This window comes from Anarrhichthys ocellatus, unplaced genomic scaffold, assembly GCF_004355925.1.
Source record: "Anarrhichthys ocellatus isolate YVR2014 unplaced genomic scaffold, GSC_Weel_1.0 scaffold3, whole genome shotgun sequence".
Lineage (NCBI taxonomy): Eukaryota > Metazoa > Chordata > Actinopteri > Perciformes > Anarhichadidae > Anarrhichthys > Anarrhichthys ocellatus.
The window spans coordinates 15666220-15686825 of NW_022280033.1; the positions used below are offsets into that span (position 1 = coordinate 15666220).

The window sequence follows — 20606 nt, forward strand, 5'->3', positions numbered from 1 at the left end:
ATCTGGCTGCAGGCCCGTTGAAGCATAAATCCATTGAACTGAACTTGGGATCTAGCTCATTCAAACATCTGTGTATGCATAATGTCATATTGTTAATTTGCATGTGATAAGAATAACGTCGTGATACCTGTGTTTCTGATTACAGGGTGCACATTTTTCACATAAACGTCCTCAAACCTTGATTTGTTTCCCATTAGTGCGTTGAATCCCAGTGAAGAGGGAGGCTCAGAGTTCCCGTCACAGCAACGAACGTAGGCTCCAACGACCACACTTAGACAAGGTACATTAGGCTTCATTAGGTACATTAGGCTTCTTTTGTTGGACACATTTCCCACAGCTGCAGTCCTTTATTGTACATAAAGTATATAAACAGCAAAACACAGCTCAAAGAGTTCTCAAGGCCAGACATGCTTATTCATAGAAAACACTCTTTTCTCACATATGGAACTGGCATGCCATGAACAAAGATTCTTCAGACATCTATTCATTATAATTTTATAATCATTTCATTATTCTTATTTTTTTTTTGTGACTTTTATCCCTTGAGTCCTTGGGAAGGTGAAATGATTGAAAATTCACAGAATTACACACACTGGTTGCCCTTGTGCATCTGATTTGAAAAAGAGAAAAAAGGAAACATGGACTGTATTATCATCTTTTTTTCGGTCTCCGTAGAAAAGTACTGAACTTTCATTTCATAATGACACATTCACCATTTGAAAAGACTGACACCTACTGCTACAACAGTATCCATAGCACCAAATGATAACAAATTGTGGAATGATTTGAAGTGGGAAAGTGAAAATACTGTTACAGACATGACCTCTGAACAACATTGTTTTTTTTTCCAATACACACTGCACCATCTAATAGAATAATACTAAAATGACAAAGTACAAACGTCAGGCTGCCAAGTCAGGCGAATGCAGGTCTACGGAACATAACGAATCCGTGTCACAATCATTTCATCCCCAAATATGCCTCAAGATGTCAAACTCTCGCAGTCACAGATCTTCAGGTGCGAGAACCAGCGAGGAGGGTACAAGTTTCTCTCCAGTCAACTCTCAGAGTCTCGTCAAGTCCCGTCACAGAGTCTGGTGTGCAGAGTCGAGCACCTTTTTCCTCTCTGGGGAGGAGTTCATTCTGTGGAAAGTTTTTATTTTGTATTGCATCCGTGCGGGATTGGCCTCGTCAAAAAGCCGCACGCACGCACACGCACATCCGCAGTTTGAAGAAGCTGCCGATGGGTTGCTTTAGTGATGGAGGCTTGATTGTGGCTGATTTGAGTAAATAATGTTTAAAATAATTATCAATCAGAGAAAAGCTCTCCTTGTCTCTTTTAAACAATAAGCAGCTGTTTCAGCTGTTACTTTCTACATAAAAACACACACGTCTTTCGATAGTGGACACAAACATACAAACAGGCTCGACCAACATTCTGCAACATAATACATGCAAGATAATAAAATTACAAATCAACCTCCTACATTTGGCTTGCTGCTCGTTTCGTATCACTGGGCCATCTCCTGATTTTAACACTTGAGCTTTCAGTGCTATATAGAATCATTGCCTTCCAAAAGCATGAAGTCTGGTTGGGTTAGAGGTTGGGCTGAGATTGCACCTTCCCATTAATGTCACAGCAATGGGAACAAATGACATAGTAACCAAGGTAACAAAATGACCCATCCTCCCTAACAAAACTTGTAAGAGGCTACTAATTGCTTCATGGATGATAGGGAATGTGTCATCGAATGTGTCTCGAATGTGTGACCCTTAACGCATTGCAGGGTGCATGCAACCCAAGCAGGAAATAAAGACGTTGGTGTTTGTTTGGACGTGCTGTACCTCAATTAAGGCTGGACATATTAATATGGATGTGGATGAATAATACATCCCAATCGCTGCCCCGGGTTCAGGCCTGTCGAGACCTGAATGCTAGATTGTCTATTTGTGGGGCCACAGTAGAGCTGAAAGTCATTTGCAATACCTGTGGGGCACCTCATATAGTCCTAATGTGCTCATGAGCTGCAGTGGCGGAGCCCCCTTAATGAGCATTAGTGCAGAATTACATAGGGGCTTGTGCCTGTCCCGACACACTTCCACCTGCTGGTTTCCGATTGGACTCATTGAGCTACAATTTGGGTTCATGTCCCCGTGAAACCTCTGAGGAAATGCAGGGATTGTGAAAAATATAGTGGTGACAAGGAGGGGAAGAGAATTGAGAATGGGCCGATATGCAGGACTGCACTGGAAAATTATACAAACCCCGAGAGAACAGGGAGGAATGGAACGATAACAAATGGGTGAATGTAGAAGAGAACAGTTTGGGAACATTGGATCCTCTCTTTTTCATAGAGCAGTGCTTTTCTCCAAGAGTTGTTTGTTCTATATATATTTATGTTGCAATGGCACAACCAAAAATAACTGTAAGCAGTGTCCCATGTGTTTTAAATGAACATGCATCTAAAAGTCGAACTGAAACGCACAGAATGTCACTGGATTTCTGGCGCTACAGTTACTGACAAATATCCCATAATTTCATTCTTAGTGTGACATATAACAAACAGTATTCTAATCGTTACACTGGTTTGATTTCATGGTTTGATTGCTGTGACATTTCATGGGGCTTGTGGTCCCCATTCTTTAACAGCCAAACATAGTTAAATGTATCCCAGCATGAAACAAGCTGACAACATTTCTCATTAAGCAATAATCCAGCAAAAGCTGGCGATATTTTCATCTTCCTTCCCAGCCATTAGCAAGACGTGTTTCCTCAGGTTTCCAACATGTTTTTCTCTCTTCCCTCTCTGCGGTGATGTCCCATATTCGTAGGTTCCTCTCACACATCACATCTAAATATAGACTTTCAAGGCTGCTGCGCGAGAATCAGATATTTAAAAAAATAAATTAATGAATGCAGGTGTCACCGAGACGGGGTGCAACAGCATGGAGATGGGTGGGGTGTATTATTGTCCACTGGAATGTGTACGAAAGCCAAACAGTCACTGGGCACGAGGAGGTGGGCTCGCTGGCTTGGTGAGGGTGTTGGGGGGAGTCTCGGTGGCGGCCACTAGTCATACTGGCCCTTCAGTCAAGCCCTCCAGGGGAAGGGTGGTGGCATTGTCTGTGGGCTGCGGGTCGTCCTGGGGATGTGAGGGCGTGTGGGCGGCGGCAGCCAGACTGGCGTAAGGCAGGTGGCAGTCCATGTGCAGGAAGGGGGGGTAGTGCTGGCGATAGCAGAAGTACGCAAACAGCAACCCGATCACTCCTCCGACAAAGGCGTCTGCAAAGTCACAAAAACACATATACTGTATCTTAAGATATGCAGTCAGAGTTAAATAGGGCCCATGTGGAGGAAGAAAAAACAACAACACCTGCTCTTAGAAAGAGCACAATCGATTAGGCATTACTCTAGGCTGCTGTATGTGCAACAGTGTTCCAGTGAGCATTCATCACGCCTGACTAGTTTATAGAGCGTGATGAAAGTAAACTGAAAGGCAAAGCGATGGATCTGTTCTACTGAGGCTCAGCTGCCTCTGGACAGGCTGTCTCTGTCATTTTGTCATCTGTGCTGAGCACTTAAGCTACAATATGTCATGTAATATCACGCTGCCACGGTGGAAATTAAGCCTATATTGCTGGGTATAGATCAAAATGACTCGACCAGCTGGTGGCTGGAACAGCTGAAGTAGAGGATTCCATAATATCAAAACCATATTTCTCCACAGGGCGCAATATGCTCCCTTTATTTTCTCCTACTGTGTGAAAAGGAAATATAAAACGAAATCGATTTCCCCCGTTCATAAACTAAGCAATGCATGAGCTTGCTGTGAATGTCCCATCGACTCCCGTATGAATTTAACAGACTGTGACTTGATGCAATATATTAGTCTGGTGGCCTCATCAGAGACAGCGATTGGAAGCAGAGCCCCCCCCCCAGCCCCCCCCCCTGCTGGAGGACAGTGCGCACCTCCAAGGTACAAAGGGATGGTGGGGATATTAGAATCCATGGTTCAGCAGCCAGGCTAATGGTGGCTCTCAGCTCGTGTTTGCACTGGGTGCAGACGGGGGCCCCCCTCCAGTTTAAGGGGCTGCACCATTGCTGCTTACTTACAGTCTGCCGGGGAGAGGGAGGAGAAACCGTTTTCATGAAATACTAAGAGGACTCAGAGAGTGGTCGGCTTGCCTGTAACTCCTGCATGTGTTGCATTTTTAACGTAAATAAATCCTGGCTGTTAAAAGAGTTGCGTTTTCTGTAGCTGTCCTGCTCCCCGGGAACATATGGCTCCCTAAAACTAATCAACACCATATGACAGAGCTGCCATCATATTACCACAAATTCTCTCCCACACCACACCCACGTAGGCATGCCCCCCCCCTACTTCTTCCAGACCGTATGCAGAACTAAGACTTGTAATTACAATTTTCCTCCCAGGCTGCTGAGTTAAATGCCACCTCGCTGTCATCTGAAGCATTTTTCAGTCATTATGCTGCAGCAAACAGAAAAAAGCCTTATACGACAACATGTTCAGTGTGTTGGACAAATAAGCTTAAGCTGCCCAGTCGGATCTACTGTACAGTTTGTAGCCTTTCCTTGATTTTCCAGCCATGCTGATTAAGGTGAAAATGTGATTACAGCAGTACAGCTGTTTAAAATGAGCATCACCCCGGGTTTGCCTTCTAAATTATGTGTATTATAATTATAAAAGCGCCTTGAGCCAGGTGGGATTGAAACAGACTTCTGCACAACAACCCTTTGTCAGGCTGACACAAGCAGATTTAACACTATGTTAGTGTAAAACAAAGATAGTAAATCTGATTAACGCAGTGTCCCTGTGTCCCGTGTCTGAGCTGTTTTGCGGACCTTGCCAGTGGTGTTTGTAGTCGCAAGTCCGGGACAACGCGATCATCATGGCGCTGTAGAGGGGCAGCACCATGGCGCAGAGACGCCAGCTACGCCCTCGACCTTGATCCGTAAAACACTGCAGCTTCCCCGCCAGGTAGAAGGAGGTGAAGCCAAGGCCGGAAAATGCAACTATAGCAGGCAAAGTGGGCAGACAAAGAGAAAGAGGAGGGGGGAGGGGAGGGGGGTCAGGATTGAACATAAAATGCAGCGTCCAGATTATAAATAATATTGTGTATCAGCAAAAACATAAACCGTGACCATTTCTCAAGAGACTTTCTTGTAAAAGTCAATTACACTGCATGATGGGAAAGTGTGCAACAGTTAGAGTGCAAAATAAGAAATCAGAGATGAAACAAACAGCTATATTGTGATGACAAAGCGTTTTTAGGCTGAACAAGGTAATGAAGAAGGCAGATGGGAGACTTGCAGTTTGTCCACTGCCACCCGCTGGCGGGTAAACTCACTGAGGGATGAAACTTCAGTCTGTTAGGAAAATTCCTCCAAACTAAATCCCTGTGTGCGACACGACATCCACATCTGCAAGGCCACACTCGTCACGACCCAAACGCTGATGGAGACTTTCTTAGCGCATGGAGTTTGTCTCTCAGTGTGCATCCCTGAGCCAATACATAGAACAAAATGAGATTCATAATGACCCATTTCTATGCAAACACTGCCGTACTGAGATAAGACAGGAGGCCCTGCCAGTCCCAAATTACATCACATCAGATCAGTATGGGGCTGATGCATTAATACATAGCTGATGCAAAATGCTCATTTCGTCCAGCAGCTCCTTCGCACAGGCCCACCAACGGCCGGAGAGTCTGAGGTCACAGTGAAAGCTAAAGCTCTGTAGCAGAAACAAATGCGACTGAGCCGCTGGACCAAGCTGTGTGGAGTTGATGGTGGTTGGTGGAAGAAAAACAGCGGGGCTCTAATTATATGAATCATAAGCTGTGGGGAGCTTTAAAAAAAAGGTGGTGCTGAGGCAGGGTCATTACTTTACTGCTGCAAACAGCACATGTGTCCCTCAACCCACAAACTGGTCAAGAATACTGGTCGTAATGCAGGACACATGTGTAGCCTGAGGACAGTGAACGAGGCAGAGGTCCAGCCGTCTCAGTGGCTGTCCTGCTGTCAGGGTGTAAGAGTTGGCTCCATTAAGAACTCAGCATTTGTCCATTAGGCAATTTAGCCCCATATATTGGATGGCTGGTACAGGTTGATAATGGGTTTTGAATAAAGAATGGTTATACAGTGTCACACACCTCGGGAATGATGGCTATAATGTTGTTTGCTTGATTGCATTTTTACTTTAAAGTTGACTCCTATATTGAACACTTAAACGGCAATGAATCTCATGTGGGTTGGATTCCACAAAGGTATGCATGGTGTCCTGAATGTGTTCCTGTCGCTGCTACTCAGCCAACATACAGTTTCCATGTAAGGTCTCAAGCTGGACACACTGTCCAAAAATATGGTCCACAATCCACAAAGAAAAACCACTAAAGTGCAAAGCACACACTGGACAAGTTAAGACAGATTTTAGCCCGGGATTGGTCGCCAATTGGTCTGTTGTTTAAAACTTTACTGGACATGTCACTGGACAAAACCCATTATCAATAAGTACCAGCCATCTCTGAACGACACCCGTATTTTTAACATCTCCTGGAAGAGCGTGAATCAAATGGATCCTGTATTGCTGACTGTACGGGCCAGTTGGGTGGGCTATACAATCTCGCTTACTGGTAGTGGTTTAAGTGCCAACATTACATTTGGCCAATTGGTCCCTTTTAATAGTTTAAGCTTTAAAGTGCACCAGTAGTTCAAAGCTTCATGGAGACATAATGCACCCTGGGCTAGATTAACCAAGTTAATACATTCTACCAGTTTAATCAATCTACATGGAGAGCAGGGACATTATAAAATATGCAAAAATCGAATTGACACACTGTAGTATACGGTATAACCATTATCAACCCCCACAAAGTGTGCCACAGGGGTTTAACAGACAACAAAAATGCACGTTACTTCCATGCTTGCTGGCTCAGTTCATCAGTCCAGTCCTTCTGTTCGGAGGTCGTGAACAAGCCATCTGAGGTCCTGAGCATCCCTCAGTGCCCTTACATCTCGCGTCTGGGCAACCTCTCCACATTTCCAATCACACAGCAGCTCACACCATTCATTTTAATAGCTCTCGAACCATAGCTAAGAAGATTACATTGCTCATTTGGATAGACAGAGCAAAATTATCCGTGAACTAGTGACTCAGTGTGAAGAACATTTGAACTGTGGAAAACTCACAGCAGTTACACATGGGAAAATCCCACGTTTCCACCCGGTCTCCCTTTCAGTTTCCCTACAGATCTAACTGCAATTTTATAATGCTGACAAACATGTATTTGTTTATCTTAAAGTGCAATGCCATCTGTATTATTTTAACATTATACAGTGCTTATTGTTATTTTCTTACTTTGTTTTTGGTTATTCATTGTTGGTTTCACGATCTAAAACATGCTCATGGGCCATTTAAACCTATGTGCTTCTGTTTTTTTTTTCTTTGAGTGTGGGGCTTTTTATATAAAGTGGTAAGCTGGCGACAACTTCCGGTTCTGACGAGTGATGCCATTGCGGAAGTGTCTTAAAACTTGCATTCTCTCTACTAACCAGCAGTGGCCGTGGAAGTCTCTGAGAATAATACCCTACCTCTCACTTGATTTATTACCTCAGTTAACATTATAAAGATACGTTTATGGTCACTCGATCGCTAGATTCAAGTCTTCTTCAATACAGCATGATGTTCATTTAGTAAATGATGGTCCCATTCAGAGTCAAACAGACCATAAAGCGGAGTATGCTTTAGGGCGGGCTTCTGTGATTGACAGGTTGCTACCAGAGCCGTATACGGCATCTCTACGTCACTCCTCCGCATTCCAAAGATGGTAACTTCTGTTCACTGGTTGCAAAAACAACACGGCGACGGCCATATTCCAAGATGGCGAAGGCTTTATAACGGCAGTCCACTGACCAATGGATGACGTCACGATGACTACGTCCACTTCTTACACACAGTCTATAGTGTTAATTGGTACGAGTACTAAATATTCTGTTGGCTTCTCTAATGGTCTGTTTACTAGTTTTAGAATTGTAGCACAGATATGAAGATATTTAATTAAACTCAGCAAAATCGCATTGTATTTTTAAAGGTCTCATAGGGAGGAATTGTTTACTGTAGCAGCAAACGTGCATGCTTCATTTCTGCATTGCACACAAACAATATGTTTGCAGACGGTGAGTCAACATCTTGAGGATTATCCTAGAATTGCTTTGGGGATATGCATAAAACATGAGTGAGGACATTAAGTGTGTGTCCCTCACTCGCATCTAAAACACAATTCTATGAGTAAAATTAGCATATTTAACATTTGCTGCGGCAGGGTGACACAGGGAATACTAGGTGTGCCCAGTAGACTGCTGAAGGATGCTTCCCAAGAGGCAGCAGGACTCTCTGAAAGGCCAGAGGACAGAGAGGAGGCCAACAAAGGGGAAAAACATCTCGGTAATGAATAAGCTTCGTGCGTTTAAAAAGCCTTGACGAGTAATTCCCCCGAGACAAAACAAAGATGCCTCATGAGAGTGATGTGTGCAGTGCGATTGCTTTTTTTCATCTTCAAACGAGCACAAGGTTTGTTCAGAAGATGCAAGTGAAGAAGTCTGAATGGGGGATTTCTGTAAACATGGTGGAATTGAGGCACACAAGTGTCTATATGAAGAATTTCCAATCAGTAATTCCATGTGTGTAGATATATTATGAAGGCATATAAAAACCAGTATGAAAAGAATAACAATCCTCCCTGTGACAGTGGAGGCATGTGTAGCATTGTGTATGAATCCTACTGAGCATCGTAATAGCTTCGAGGGAGCTACACTACTTCCCACAAATGATTGTTGGGAACATACAAAGCTTGCAGACGTCCTATAAAACAGCCCGGTATTCCTTTCGGGAGAAGCATGCGGCAGCTAACGGTGGTGGTAGAGCAGCACGATGAATTGAATTGGCAATAATTGAGTCGTCAGGAGTCTTACGCGCATACACGGCTTACATTTCCTGCGACAGTGAAATATTTCAACAGCTGGTGTTCCACTAAGGATAAATTACAAACACTTTGGTGATCCTCTGAATATTCTTCCATCGCCATCATCAGGTCAAAATTTGAATTTGTCCAATAGGCTGCTTTGGTTTTTTGGCTTTTGTTTACTTGTTTTTTTGTGACTGGGGGGGGGGGGGGGCACACGAGCTAAGTAGCCTACAGCCAAATGATGAATACGATATTTTTAAGAGACCAAAAATATTGAAGTTAACTTTCATGAACTTGTAAGACGAAAACACGGAGACGAAAACACGGAGACGAAAACACAGAGACTGTCACGAGGTAGCCACGCCCTAAAGCATACCCTGCTTTATAGTCCATTTTGCTCTAAACAGGACCATCATTTACTAAATGAACATCATGCTGTATTGTAGAAGACTTGAAACTACAGATTGAGACCATAAACTCATGTTTAAAATGTCTACTGATGTGATAAGTCAGGTGAGGGTCATTTTCTCATAGATATACAAAGACTTCTTTTTGCAACCAGGGGAGTCGCCCCCTGATGGCCGTTTAAAGTTTAAGGCGCTTCCAAACTGGCTTCACTATTCAGAACTGGCGGTTGCTGCCTGCTGAAACTAATGACGTTCCCATCAGCCTCAGCTACTTTGTGCTTACTGTTATTAAGCAAATGTAAGCATGCTAAAAAACTGAACAAAGGGAGCGAGCATGGTAACCATTATACCAGCTAAACAGTTAGCATCGTCACCGAGAGCATGTACTGTTAGCATGCTGACTTTAGCATTTAGCTTAAAGTAACACTGTGCCTAAGTAAATCCTCGCAGGGATGCTAACATGGCTGAAGACTCTAAAAGCACACATTTTCACTATTTTCAAGTTGCTGTTAGCTTCATAATTATCATTATGTGGGACAATAGGCTCCATCAACACCACACCACATGAACATGCATATTCTAAGTAGACTTCATTTTGTATATTTCCCACTGTTAAAGTATAGTATATATAAGTATATATGAGCAGAATATGATTTCATTTTGTGTGTGAGTACAACCGGGCAGACCTTATAGTAAAAAGTTCTAAATGAAATGAAACATGAAAGAATGGCTGACACGAGGACAAGTACCGCAGACTGTGTAGTGAAAAAAGAAGGTGATCTCTTGGACCTGTTAAGGTTTTTGTCAAGTGAACACAGAGGACACATTTTAAAGGTAAGTGCTCTTTAAAGTACAGGGTTTGGCCCTACTCAAAGAGTGGAGTCAAGCTCTGGTCAAAGCCTCTGCAAAGTCTAGTTATTGTGGTAATATCAGTCTCTTTACCTTTCCCCCTGGGCATTCTGTTGAAATGTCTGTCATTGACCACACACAGACACAAAGTGTCTCACCAACCTCTGGCAGGAGCGGTTCTGTTTTTTATCTCCCTTCACTCTCATTTCTATTTTGACATTTGACCCCTGCAAGAACCCATAGGGCACCCCTCTGTCTCCCGTCACAAGCCATGCATAGTGTGGTAACAGGTTAACCAACCACTTGAGCTCTGAATTTGTCAATACCATTAACATGCAAAAGCCCAACAGGAACTCGTTATTAGCGCTGCATAATTGCTGCAGCACTCCAACACGAGCTGTTCCTCAAACTCTTCGGACACTCAAGGCGGCCTGAAGTGTTCCTCAGCGGGTAACAGTAAATGTACGAGCGCGCACTTTGCAGAAGTCTAACTCTCTTTAGCTGCTGAACTAATTGGATGGGACATCCCAAGTTGCGGTTCATTTAATGTAGATCGTTGTGTGCAAGTGAAAGAAGCAATGTGGAGATTCAGAGATGTGATTAGGTCCGTCTCGCGGGATGCATTATTTTTTAAAAGGGCATATTAATTGATCATATCTAATATAATTTATTTATGTTAATATGCACAGTGGGGATGATGGAATGAATATGATTAAGAGGGAGATAACCTACAGCTAATGCTTTTGGGCCGGCTTGATTCACAGCCGTCTATAATGGTGCAGTGGGTTCAGGGGAGTTTGTTTTTCTCTTTCTGGGACCTGTCTCCTCCAATTTGGGTTACTCTGTTTTTTGGTATCAGGTGAAGAAAATAAATCAAATCACAGAGGACCCGAGTGGCTTTAAAAACTTTGAAATGCAATAATAGTTTTTGTGCTTTAGAACAAAGCTATCAAACACTGAAGCCGAAGTGCATATTTATATCTTTGTCCTGGCTGATTCTAAAGGATAATCCAGCATGGTTTTGAATTTATTTTACCGATAGTCCGCGTCTAGGGCTTCATACCGGTCACAAGAGGTGTTGCATTACGTCCAGATGCCACTTTGATTAAGGCTACATTCACTCTCGCTATCAGCCTGCCCCTATTCCCTGTCCGTTCACACATCCGTCTGGGCAAAAGCTCTGTAACGTCTGCGTGGTCCAACAACCATGGTCCAGCTGAAAGGGGACACAGACAGGAAATTGGATTTCTTCTGCTTTCTAGACGTGCCGGCATGCGGGTGTCCTCCCTGTGTCCCCGTCGCACAATTCTCTCAATCACTTTCTCACTCTCAGCGCAACAACACAAGGCCATTAGAGCTGCCGCGAGGGATGGATGTAATCCATACACAGCGCTGCAGTGACGTACAGAGAATGGTCCCTCTCTGCTTTTAATGGGACACAGCCAGGACTTCAAAGCAGTTCTATTTAAAGCAGATGTCTGAGAAGCTGTAAGTGTGCAACTTTAACATTATGTCAAGGCATCGATTTGGAATCAGACTTGGACCATGAAATTACAACAGCGGTGAAGTCTCATTGTTGTAAAAACACAGAAAAGGCCGATTCATCCCGGGTTTTAATTCTTCCGTCCTGCTACGGGTTAGTTCAAGGCAGTCACACCCACAGCAGGATTTCAATTTAACACGTTCACAAACCATTTCAAGTGTTTCTTGAACACACACATGCGCCCTCCACCTGCCGAGTGCACTTCTTCTTCCTGAACTTACATGAAACATTTTAAGTTTAATTGGAATATGAAATTCAAATGTTCAAAATGTTCACGGTGCCAGGGATTTTCATATCTTTTTAAATTGTGAGAATTAAAATGCTTCAGTTGGATGCAACCATTTCCATTTTAACACATATTGCTGCAATACTTGGGAATTCTACATAATGACCTGGTTAAATCTGAATGTGCATCCAGAGTGGAAATGCAATAAGGGTTTTGAATAAAAGTAAACAAGATAGATATAAAGGGTGCAACAGTCCGGGCACAGCTCACTGGAGGATATGAAGATTTTCTTTTCTTTTTCATAATGCATAATAGATAGCAGGAGGTTCGATGTAATTCCAGTGGAAGCATTTAACTCTTGGTTGACTTTTCTGAGTCGCAGGAGCACGAGAGAAAAGCAATTTCACGAGTATGTTTTTATCAAAGACGTGTGTCTTCTTGAACGTCGTCTTTACATGCCCGGTGCGCCACACAGCGCTGAGCAAGCTATGCAACATCTGTGCGGCCGCCCACAGCAAACACTCCATGAACGCCACGTAACATTCATCTGCTGGACAACAGAACAACATGTGAATTATTTAACACGCTGCTGGAGTGAAAATCAGCTTGGAAAGCAATATGGTCGAAAAAATATGTCCAGCGTCCCGCATTGCTCTGCACAGCTGAACACAGCGGGGAGTCTCATGAAGCTGAAACGGTGGGTGTGCATTCAACTCTCATGCGATCACCAAATGAGCCGGATTGAATGCGCTTCACTCAATCAATCAACCCGAGAGCGTCTCGACAAGGCGCCTCGGGATGCATAAATTGAATGATAACTCATTGCTTACATGTTGTAATTACCTTTGAAGAGGGGCAGCATCGAGATCATCACTTGTGAAATGTGAGCTAAATGCCTCGTGAACAACCAGTCAGCACTCATAGACGTGATCTATACTTGGTGACATGTTGCTCAGAGCAATGAGATTTCAAACTGTGTGAATAGCCACAGTTGCATGCAGTTTTAATGAGCTGGCGTGTGATTCCGGATATTTTTTGGCACTGTGCGTTGCGAGCGCTGGCGGGCATCTGCCTTGACTGAAAGCTGGTACTCACAGGAGGAGTGGCTGCTGGGGAAGCTCTTGCGTCCCTCGGAGACTAGATCTGGCTCCCCGGTGCACAGCATCTTCGCATTTACTTGTCCGTCTGGGAAGCAACGTTGGAAATAGTCGGGCCTGGGTCTGAAAGTGGAAAAACAACCCCAAAAAAGATGGTTGACAAACAATTTATTGTTTATCAATCTAGTGAGTCACAGCTGAAAAAAAAAAAGAAGTGATCTTCAGAGATGTAGCGTTACTAAAGGAGCCGGAGAAATGCGTCATGATGTTAAGCGTACCTGCCAACAATCAACTTGATGGTGTTTGTGAAGACTCCATTCAGGGCGAGGGCCAGGGACACAGCTGGAGGAGGAAGATTGACACACACACACACACACACACACACACACACAGTCAAATCACCATCAAGGAGCATTCATAGAAACAGCGAGGCTGCAGTGATACAATTGATTTAACTGTCATGTTCTGGCAGGTTGCCCACTCTTCTGATGTAATGTACGAATAAAAGAGCCAATTAGGTTCACGGGGATTTCCCTTGCCGCTGGACAGATGGTTGTCAGGATTTATGCGTTCAGCCTTTCAGAATTTTTAAGCAGCAACCTTAGCGAGCAGATTCATAAACGCACGCAGAGAAATAGACAAATATATAAATTCATGGTAAGTTTCTTTCATCTATAGCGGAATCACGTCCTTTGTGTAGCCAAATGAAATGAAGCCCGAGGCCACTAGGCCCCGTCGTAATAGTGTACCCTCGGGGCCCACTGTAACTACTGCTACAGAGAGCCAGATATTTAATTGGGAGAAAAAGTATCCCTGCAGTGGTGGTGGCAAAATGAATGCACCTACTTAGAACCAATCTAACTGTAAAGCAATTAGTGCTTCAGTTCAACTTTGGTAATGGGAAACAGGAGGACTGCTGTTGGTTGACAGGTAGGCAATAGGCATTGCACTGTAACTGTACGTTCATTTAATTAGCTGTGAGGCAAACCGCTGGGACTCATCATTAGTCAGAGTCGCTGCCCTCTCAGGTTAATCCCAGCAGTCTGCGGGGTCAATTGAATGCACCCCACGTCGCCGGAGCTCAAGCAGTATTATCTTCCTGAACTGCTGAGACGGGCGCAGTGTCAATGTTATATTTAACAGCTCGTTAATTTGGGCAAACTCTGTGCAGATCAGATGAAAGCCCAAAATGAGGCATGTTCCGTTTGACAAGTTGAAAAATTGGGACATTAAATTGCAATGTGTTCCCCTCGTCGGATATCTCATGGGATGAGGCGGCGCTTATTGATTACATCTATTGCTCCAGCTCATATATAGCTTAGTCTGGGGAAGTACGCTGATTGTCGTTAAAGTATTCATTCTTTTTTTTGTTTTTTGCAGACCCAAAGCCAACAGTAGCTCTAACACAGTTTTGGCAGTCCATTTTTTTTCTTTTTGTATTGACGTCTATTTGTAAAACTCCGAGCTGAAGGAGACTGGATGCTGTAAACTAATGTGGTATAATGTGCTGTATATTCCTGCTTTGTGACTGCGTGCATCAAGCTCAGCCTGGCATCTGTTCTTTTTAAAGGGTATGAAAGGAACCGATGTGATCGGTCTTTCTTGAAGCTCGCAACAAGTGCACCTGCTGATATTGCATTCCTCCTCAAAATAATGAAGTCCCCCAGCTACAGCCTTTTGCCAAATTGGTCTGTGCAGGACTGAGTCACTTACCCCAGAGTTTGCTATAGTGATTGCACTATACAGGAGGTAGAGGAAATTGAAGACCTATTCAGTAAAGACTTGCGCTCCTGCCATCACTTTACAAAGGTCCCTCACATTCAGCTCATATAGACGACCAATCTGATTTGCTGTTGAGGCTGATTGGAATAAAATCTCTGTCAGTCAAAACAATATAACATCCTAAAGCAACAGCCACTGTCTAAATCTTCCAAATGTTCTTGATTATTGACATTCATCCTCAAAACTCCGGTTGAAGTTTAGACCCATACACATTAGACCAAATGTGCAGACACCACACAAACTCCTGCTATTGGTGACGCCCTCATTGTCTGAGTAACTGGAAGATTAGTCCCTCTACACACATCAAACAACAACGCCTCTGCCTGCCATGAGATCTCACGTTCGGATGATGAACAACATCATCCATGCTTTGCAAACCAAAATTAAAAATAATCACTGCAGAATCATCCCCGTGCCGTTCTCAGAGTGTCGTCTTTTGGCAAATACGATCAAATTTCCAAAATGACTGCATTATATCTTGACTGAGGGATGATTACGCAATTAAGCCGCAGGAGTTTGGGAATGATAAAGGGTTATTAGACGACTCTAACAAAGGGAACACACTGTGTTCTGTTTACTCCAAAGAAAGATAAAGAGGAGCGGATGTGAGTGCACTGTTTCAAATAATAAATGCACAATATTAGAAAAGTCCCCTCGGTATTACAGGGGTGAGCATCTAACTCTTAGAACCCTGAAATTATGCCAGCACAAATAGGTCTGTTTGAAATTTTAATTCGTGAATTCAGAATTAGAGGACCCTCGGGGGCAACTTTGAACTCAATAACTTTGCAGAAATAAAGGGATAGCTACTTTTCTATGATTTAAACTTGCGATGGCAAAATGAGTGGGTCTGTATCGCTACTTCTTGACTGCACACCCAGCCCAAAAAACTGCTTCTGTGATCCGTCTTTCTTATTAGGTCTAGAGGTAGCCTTGATTCCAAGCCTTTTCAAAACTGTGACCATGTCAGAGTAATGGGCTCCCTTTTTATTCTTTGTTCTTCAGCGGGATGTTGATTTGTACGACTATAAAGCCGAGTAGAAGTGCTTCTCTGCAGGCGATAACGGGCCTGTTCAATTCTACAGAGCCCTGTAATCCCCACACCGATGCACCGAGGCACCCGCTCGCCACCAGATCCATCTCTGTGTGTCTCTTTAATTAGATTTGCGTTAAACTTCCTTCATGCTCTCTGATGTCCTCTGCCGTCGCCTCGACCCAAAGGAGGGCAAATGGCAAATGGGGGGGGGGCAGAAATCAGCGCGAGAGAAATGCCCAGATGCTGTGAGAAATAGCATGAAATCTAAAATGTGTGTAAATACTCGTGGCGTCTATGATTAAGATGAACTCGTGTGGTGGCATATCGACTGTAACACTAGGTCACAGAATTGAAAGATTGGCCCTATTAAGCACAATGAAGTAGTTTGTGGTGAGCATTTAGTCCATGCTTTCAGGCAGAACAGGGGAAAGAAGATCATTTGTATTAAAAGAAACTCCAACAATATCTGCGTCAACTATAAATAGAGAAGCTTGATGACTTCTCTTAAGATTGTGACTAACAACAACACATTTGTGACATTTGAAGTAATTGGCGTCACGTACCCAAACATGCCTCTTTGAGCTCCGTCTTGTCCGTCCGCTGAATTATCTTCACCACGAATATCACCGCCAGTGGGGTAAGGAATGAAATTGCCTGGGAGGACATAAGAGACGAGAAACGGACAGTTATTGTGACGTTAGAGATGCGCCGCAGCGTTCCACGGGATCTGATTTGCAGGTTAATCGTTAAATGACTTTTGCCTCGGGGAATGACAGAACCTATCCATTATTCAGAGTTTATTTTAACAAGGCAAACCCGAGGGCCAAAAAGGCTTCTTTGTTGTTCAGTGGGGTCTCTTTTTGTCTGCACAGAGTAGAATGTTGTCCCTCACTTGATAAGAGATGTGGGCCTCCCCGGCACATCGGTAATTATTCATGCCTCACAAAGGATTCATTACGTTTCGGCCAAATTCAATATTTTCTTTGCCTTAAGCAACAGAGGTAGTAAAAACAAAGGCAGAGCTCCAGTTACATTATCATAACACACATACTGGATTTCCCTCGAGTGCTCGAGTTCATCAGTTCAGAGGAGTGTACATCAGTGTAGCTCTGCCAACTCATCTTGTACCTCACTTTCCTCTTTGAAGGAGCTGGATTCAAATATGTAATCACATACAATATGATCAGAATTAGAAATTAAACCAGCTACAGTTTATTTATGTCGTCATGACATGGGCACAGAGGTGCGTCGCCGTTCAAAAGTTTGGAGTCAGCTGTTATATTATTGTTTCTCTTCTTTCCTTGAATGATGGCTATTTTAAAACAGAGATGAAAATAGTACAGATCCGACACAAAGAGTATTTACATTTGAAATAGTTTCGGCCCCAAAAGAAGAAGAATTCAATGATTAAAATGTCCATTTGAATCGATGTCCCCATGGTGTCGCATGACAGGGGAGACTACAGTTGGAACTTCAATTTTGAATTTGTTTCCCATTCCAGAAGAGCGCACGCGACCCGAGTTCATAATTGAACCACAACGCTGCAATTGCGCTCTTAATATTTTTGGAAGCTGTTTTTCTCCGGGCCCTCTGCGGTTTCTGCTGTGGTTAGATCGAATAGGTTTAAGCTGTGATCGGCAAGTGTTGTGGTGTTACCAGGCGCAGGATCACTGACACAGAGGTAGATGAAGTTTGAGGAGGTTCGCTGCCGGACAACAAGGGATGGATGGTGGGTGAGTGGAGGGAAGAAGATGGCTGAGGGGCGATGGCGGATGGCAGACTAGGCTGGACGGGCAGGAAGGAGGGAAGATGACCGGCAGGTGTGATAAGGTTCTAGCAGAAGGTGTGCTGGTTGAGTGGGGAGCCAGGAGCTCGGAGAGTGAGAGCCACATACACACACACACACAGACGCAGAGACAGATGTGAAGAGGACAGGAGACACAGGGGATGTGGGAAACATGAGGGAAAATACATAGCATAGTATGTTCAGCTGGTATTCCCTGAACCAGTTCCAACACTAGACTAACCTTCTGTTTCTATTGTGACGTTTGAGGAATAGCTTTTGCTCCAGCCCGTATCTGTTAAGTCCTCTCAGTCACCTGACTGTAAACGTTTTTGAACGGCAGTGTGTAGGTAGAGTCAAAATGTCACTCATATTGTAGCAATGAACGACAAAGTGCTTAAGCTGAGCCTTATTCAGTACATGCAAGACATACTGTATCATGGACAATAGTCCATTGTATACAGTGTGATACAGTGGGGGTTGCACCTGCAGATGGAAAACCATTTAACAGTGTCCGATGAGGCGTTCACTGTTCGCCACATAGTGAGTAGAATGAGCAGCTATTATATGTCCCAGTGGCTAAACACACCTACACCCACCTACAAAGAGACAGACTCAGATTCATATACCGTATGTAGTTAAATGTTACCTGGCAAAACTGGACCACAGCAACGAAGCTGTGGCAACTCAGCAGTCAGTGACATCCGTCATGTTTGCCAACAAAATGCAGTGTCAGTGCCCTTTCAGTCACAGCAGCTCCCATCACTGCATCGCTGTGAGGGAATCCAGGGAATCATATGCATGCAGGGGGGGGGGGCAGCTATTTTTAGGCAGTATTTCAGTCCTGCCAGTATTTTACTTTCAGATGCTCTCTTCATAACCTACAATGATACATTGGCACTCCTGGGAGTATGTAACATTTAATCAAAGACATGAAGAGTCATATGTAGATAAGGAAAGCAGCAGTAGGCTACTTATGAGGGTTTGAGTTGCCAAACACATTAATTAAAGCATCCATAAACATCATGTGGTAATTTAAAGACACTCATAAATACGCATTCATGTCTTTTCATTGACAAAGAGATGCATTTTAGCACATGGTCTTAAATAATGTTCATTGTCTCTTCCACATTTCTAGATGCTCTTGAAGGTGTCATTAGAGGTTCACTTTATTCAGTGCATGTGCTCATATATTTAGGTATCTGGAGTCCCTACCAGCCCACTAACTGTGAAAGAAGACGACCCAGTCAGTTTTTCGTGGGCTGCTCAGATCACAAAACATGTGATTCAAGCCAAACCATTCAGATTTGGCTCCCCTTCCTATGTCACTTGCAGGTTCTTTAGATTACACCGCCCCCCCCCCCCCCCTCTGACGGCTTGAGATCTTTGCTAAATTGCGCCGTATTTTTATCGTTTGAAGAGACAGGCATAAAAATGTTGTGTTTGAGACAGAGGGTGAGTACGGGTATATTCAAATAATGTTTTCTTTTTTTACTTTCAAGCTTGTAAACATGTTCTAGTAGAAACCCGAATTACAAGTATGAACATGAAAATGAGCAGGATATTAACATTAACCCTTTAACACTCCCTTTCAAAGGCTATATGCGCATCTGTTTAACCGTGAAAGCCTTGTTCAAACTTATGTAAGTGTAACTGGAAACATTTATTATAAAGGTCATACTTCCCTTGGTCTGTGAATAACTGTAGCCTAGTTAACTCCGCCTGAAGGGAAGACTCACATACAGTACGCAGCTCTCAGGGAGATCCCCAGTAAAAGAAAATCATTCTCAACCAATTTTCTGTTATTTTAACACTCTGAATATCTTTTCTGGAAATGGACATTGTTTGTTCTATCTGTGAATTACATGAACTTTTGCATAAAATGGAAACAAAGCAAATATGAGATTTGCCTTCAGGCACTGATTTGAGGTCTGTATGCTACAGTATTAGTCCATTTGCATAGACAACAGCCAGAAATACAACCTTTGGCTTCACTGATCAGAGGATATGTACTCTAAGATCATTGTGTCGAACAAATTACGAGCACTAGAGAATATTACTGCCCCTTCCATAATGAGAGAGTGACTCTTAAGGCTGCGTGCACGCTAACGGCATATATCTAAATGAAGGTTGCAGTGAATCACAGCGTAGCTTCATGTAAATCCCCTCCATGGACTATTTTTAATGGCCAGATACATTCTCCACACCTTCAGGGCTACTGTCAGCACAATGACGTTGAAGAAGCCTGACAGTTATGGGTCTCGGCACCGGGAGCATTTTACCCTATAAGAGGCACGTGGGCTGGGGTTTTGGTGGGGGAGATGGGGCCTTGTCTCCCATTCATTATTTAGGGGCCTGCCATTAGCAAAGATCTATGGACGTTGAAGCTAATATGAACTGTCAACATCTTTTAAAAAACATGTTGAAAAAGGAAACAAGAAATAATAGAGTTCAGATGAGCTGGAGATAAGCTCACGGGTTTGTCTGTTGCTGGACGCTCAGCACCACAGACGAGTGGCGGAGGAAGTATATAGGCGTTTTTTGTGTTTTCTGCTTGATTGGAGGAGGCTTTCTATAATAAATGCACTCAAGAGTTTGTTATACCAAATGATTTAATGATGAGGAATTTAAACTCAGTGTTTTATTTAAGTGCAAATCCACTTCTGCTGCTGTTTAAACTCCTTTATGATTGGTTAAATTGATCTGTCACCAAGGCCTCTTAACGCCATTAGAGCCTCAACGTACAGTACCTACTGTTGATACAGACAAAGTTCAGAGGGGCTGCCATCATGTGTAATGACTGACAGTTAGTGCTCACCACCTCTGCAGCTGTTTCTGCACATAATGAGATGACTGACGTGTGTGGGGGGAACACAGGACAGAGCGGTGCGCCAGTCA

At 43.5% G+C, this 20606-nt stretch overlaps 1 protein-coding gene across 1 annotated transcript in view; it reads right to left on the reverse strand.

Moving 5' to 3' along the window:
- Window positions 1-285: 285 nt before the first annotated feature.
- plpp4 (phospholipid phosphatase 4) overlaps window positions 286-20606 on the reverse strand; it is a 39693-nt gene continuing 19372 nt past the window's right edge. The window contains exons 3-7 of the mRNA XM_031876563.1: window positions 16489-16579; window positions 13386-13449; window positions 13106-13230; window positions 4865-5035; window positions 286-3283 (exon numbers count right to left, since the gene is read on the reverse strand). Coding sequence (XP_031732423.1) covers window positions 3075-3283; window positions 4865-5035; window positions 13106-13230; window positions 13386-13449; window positions 16489-16579 — 660 coding nt within the window. The 3' untranslated portion in view covers window positions 286-3074. The remainder of the gene's footprint in view (window positions 3284-4864; window positions 5036-13105; window positions 13231-13385; window positions 13450-16488; window positions 16580-20606) is intronic.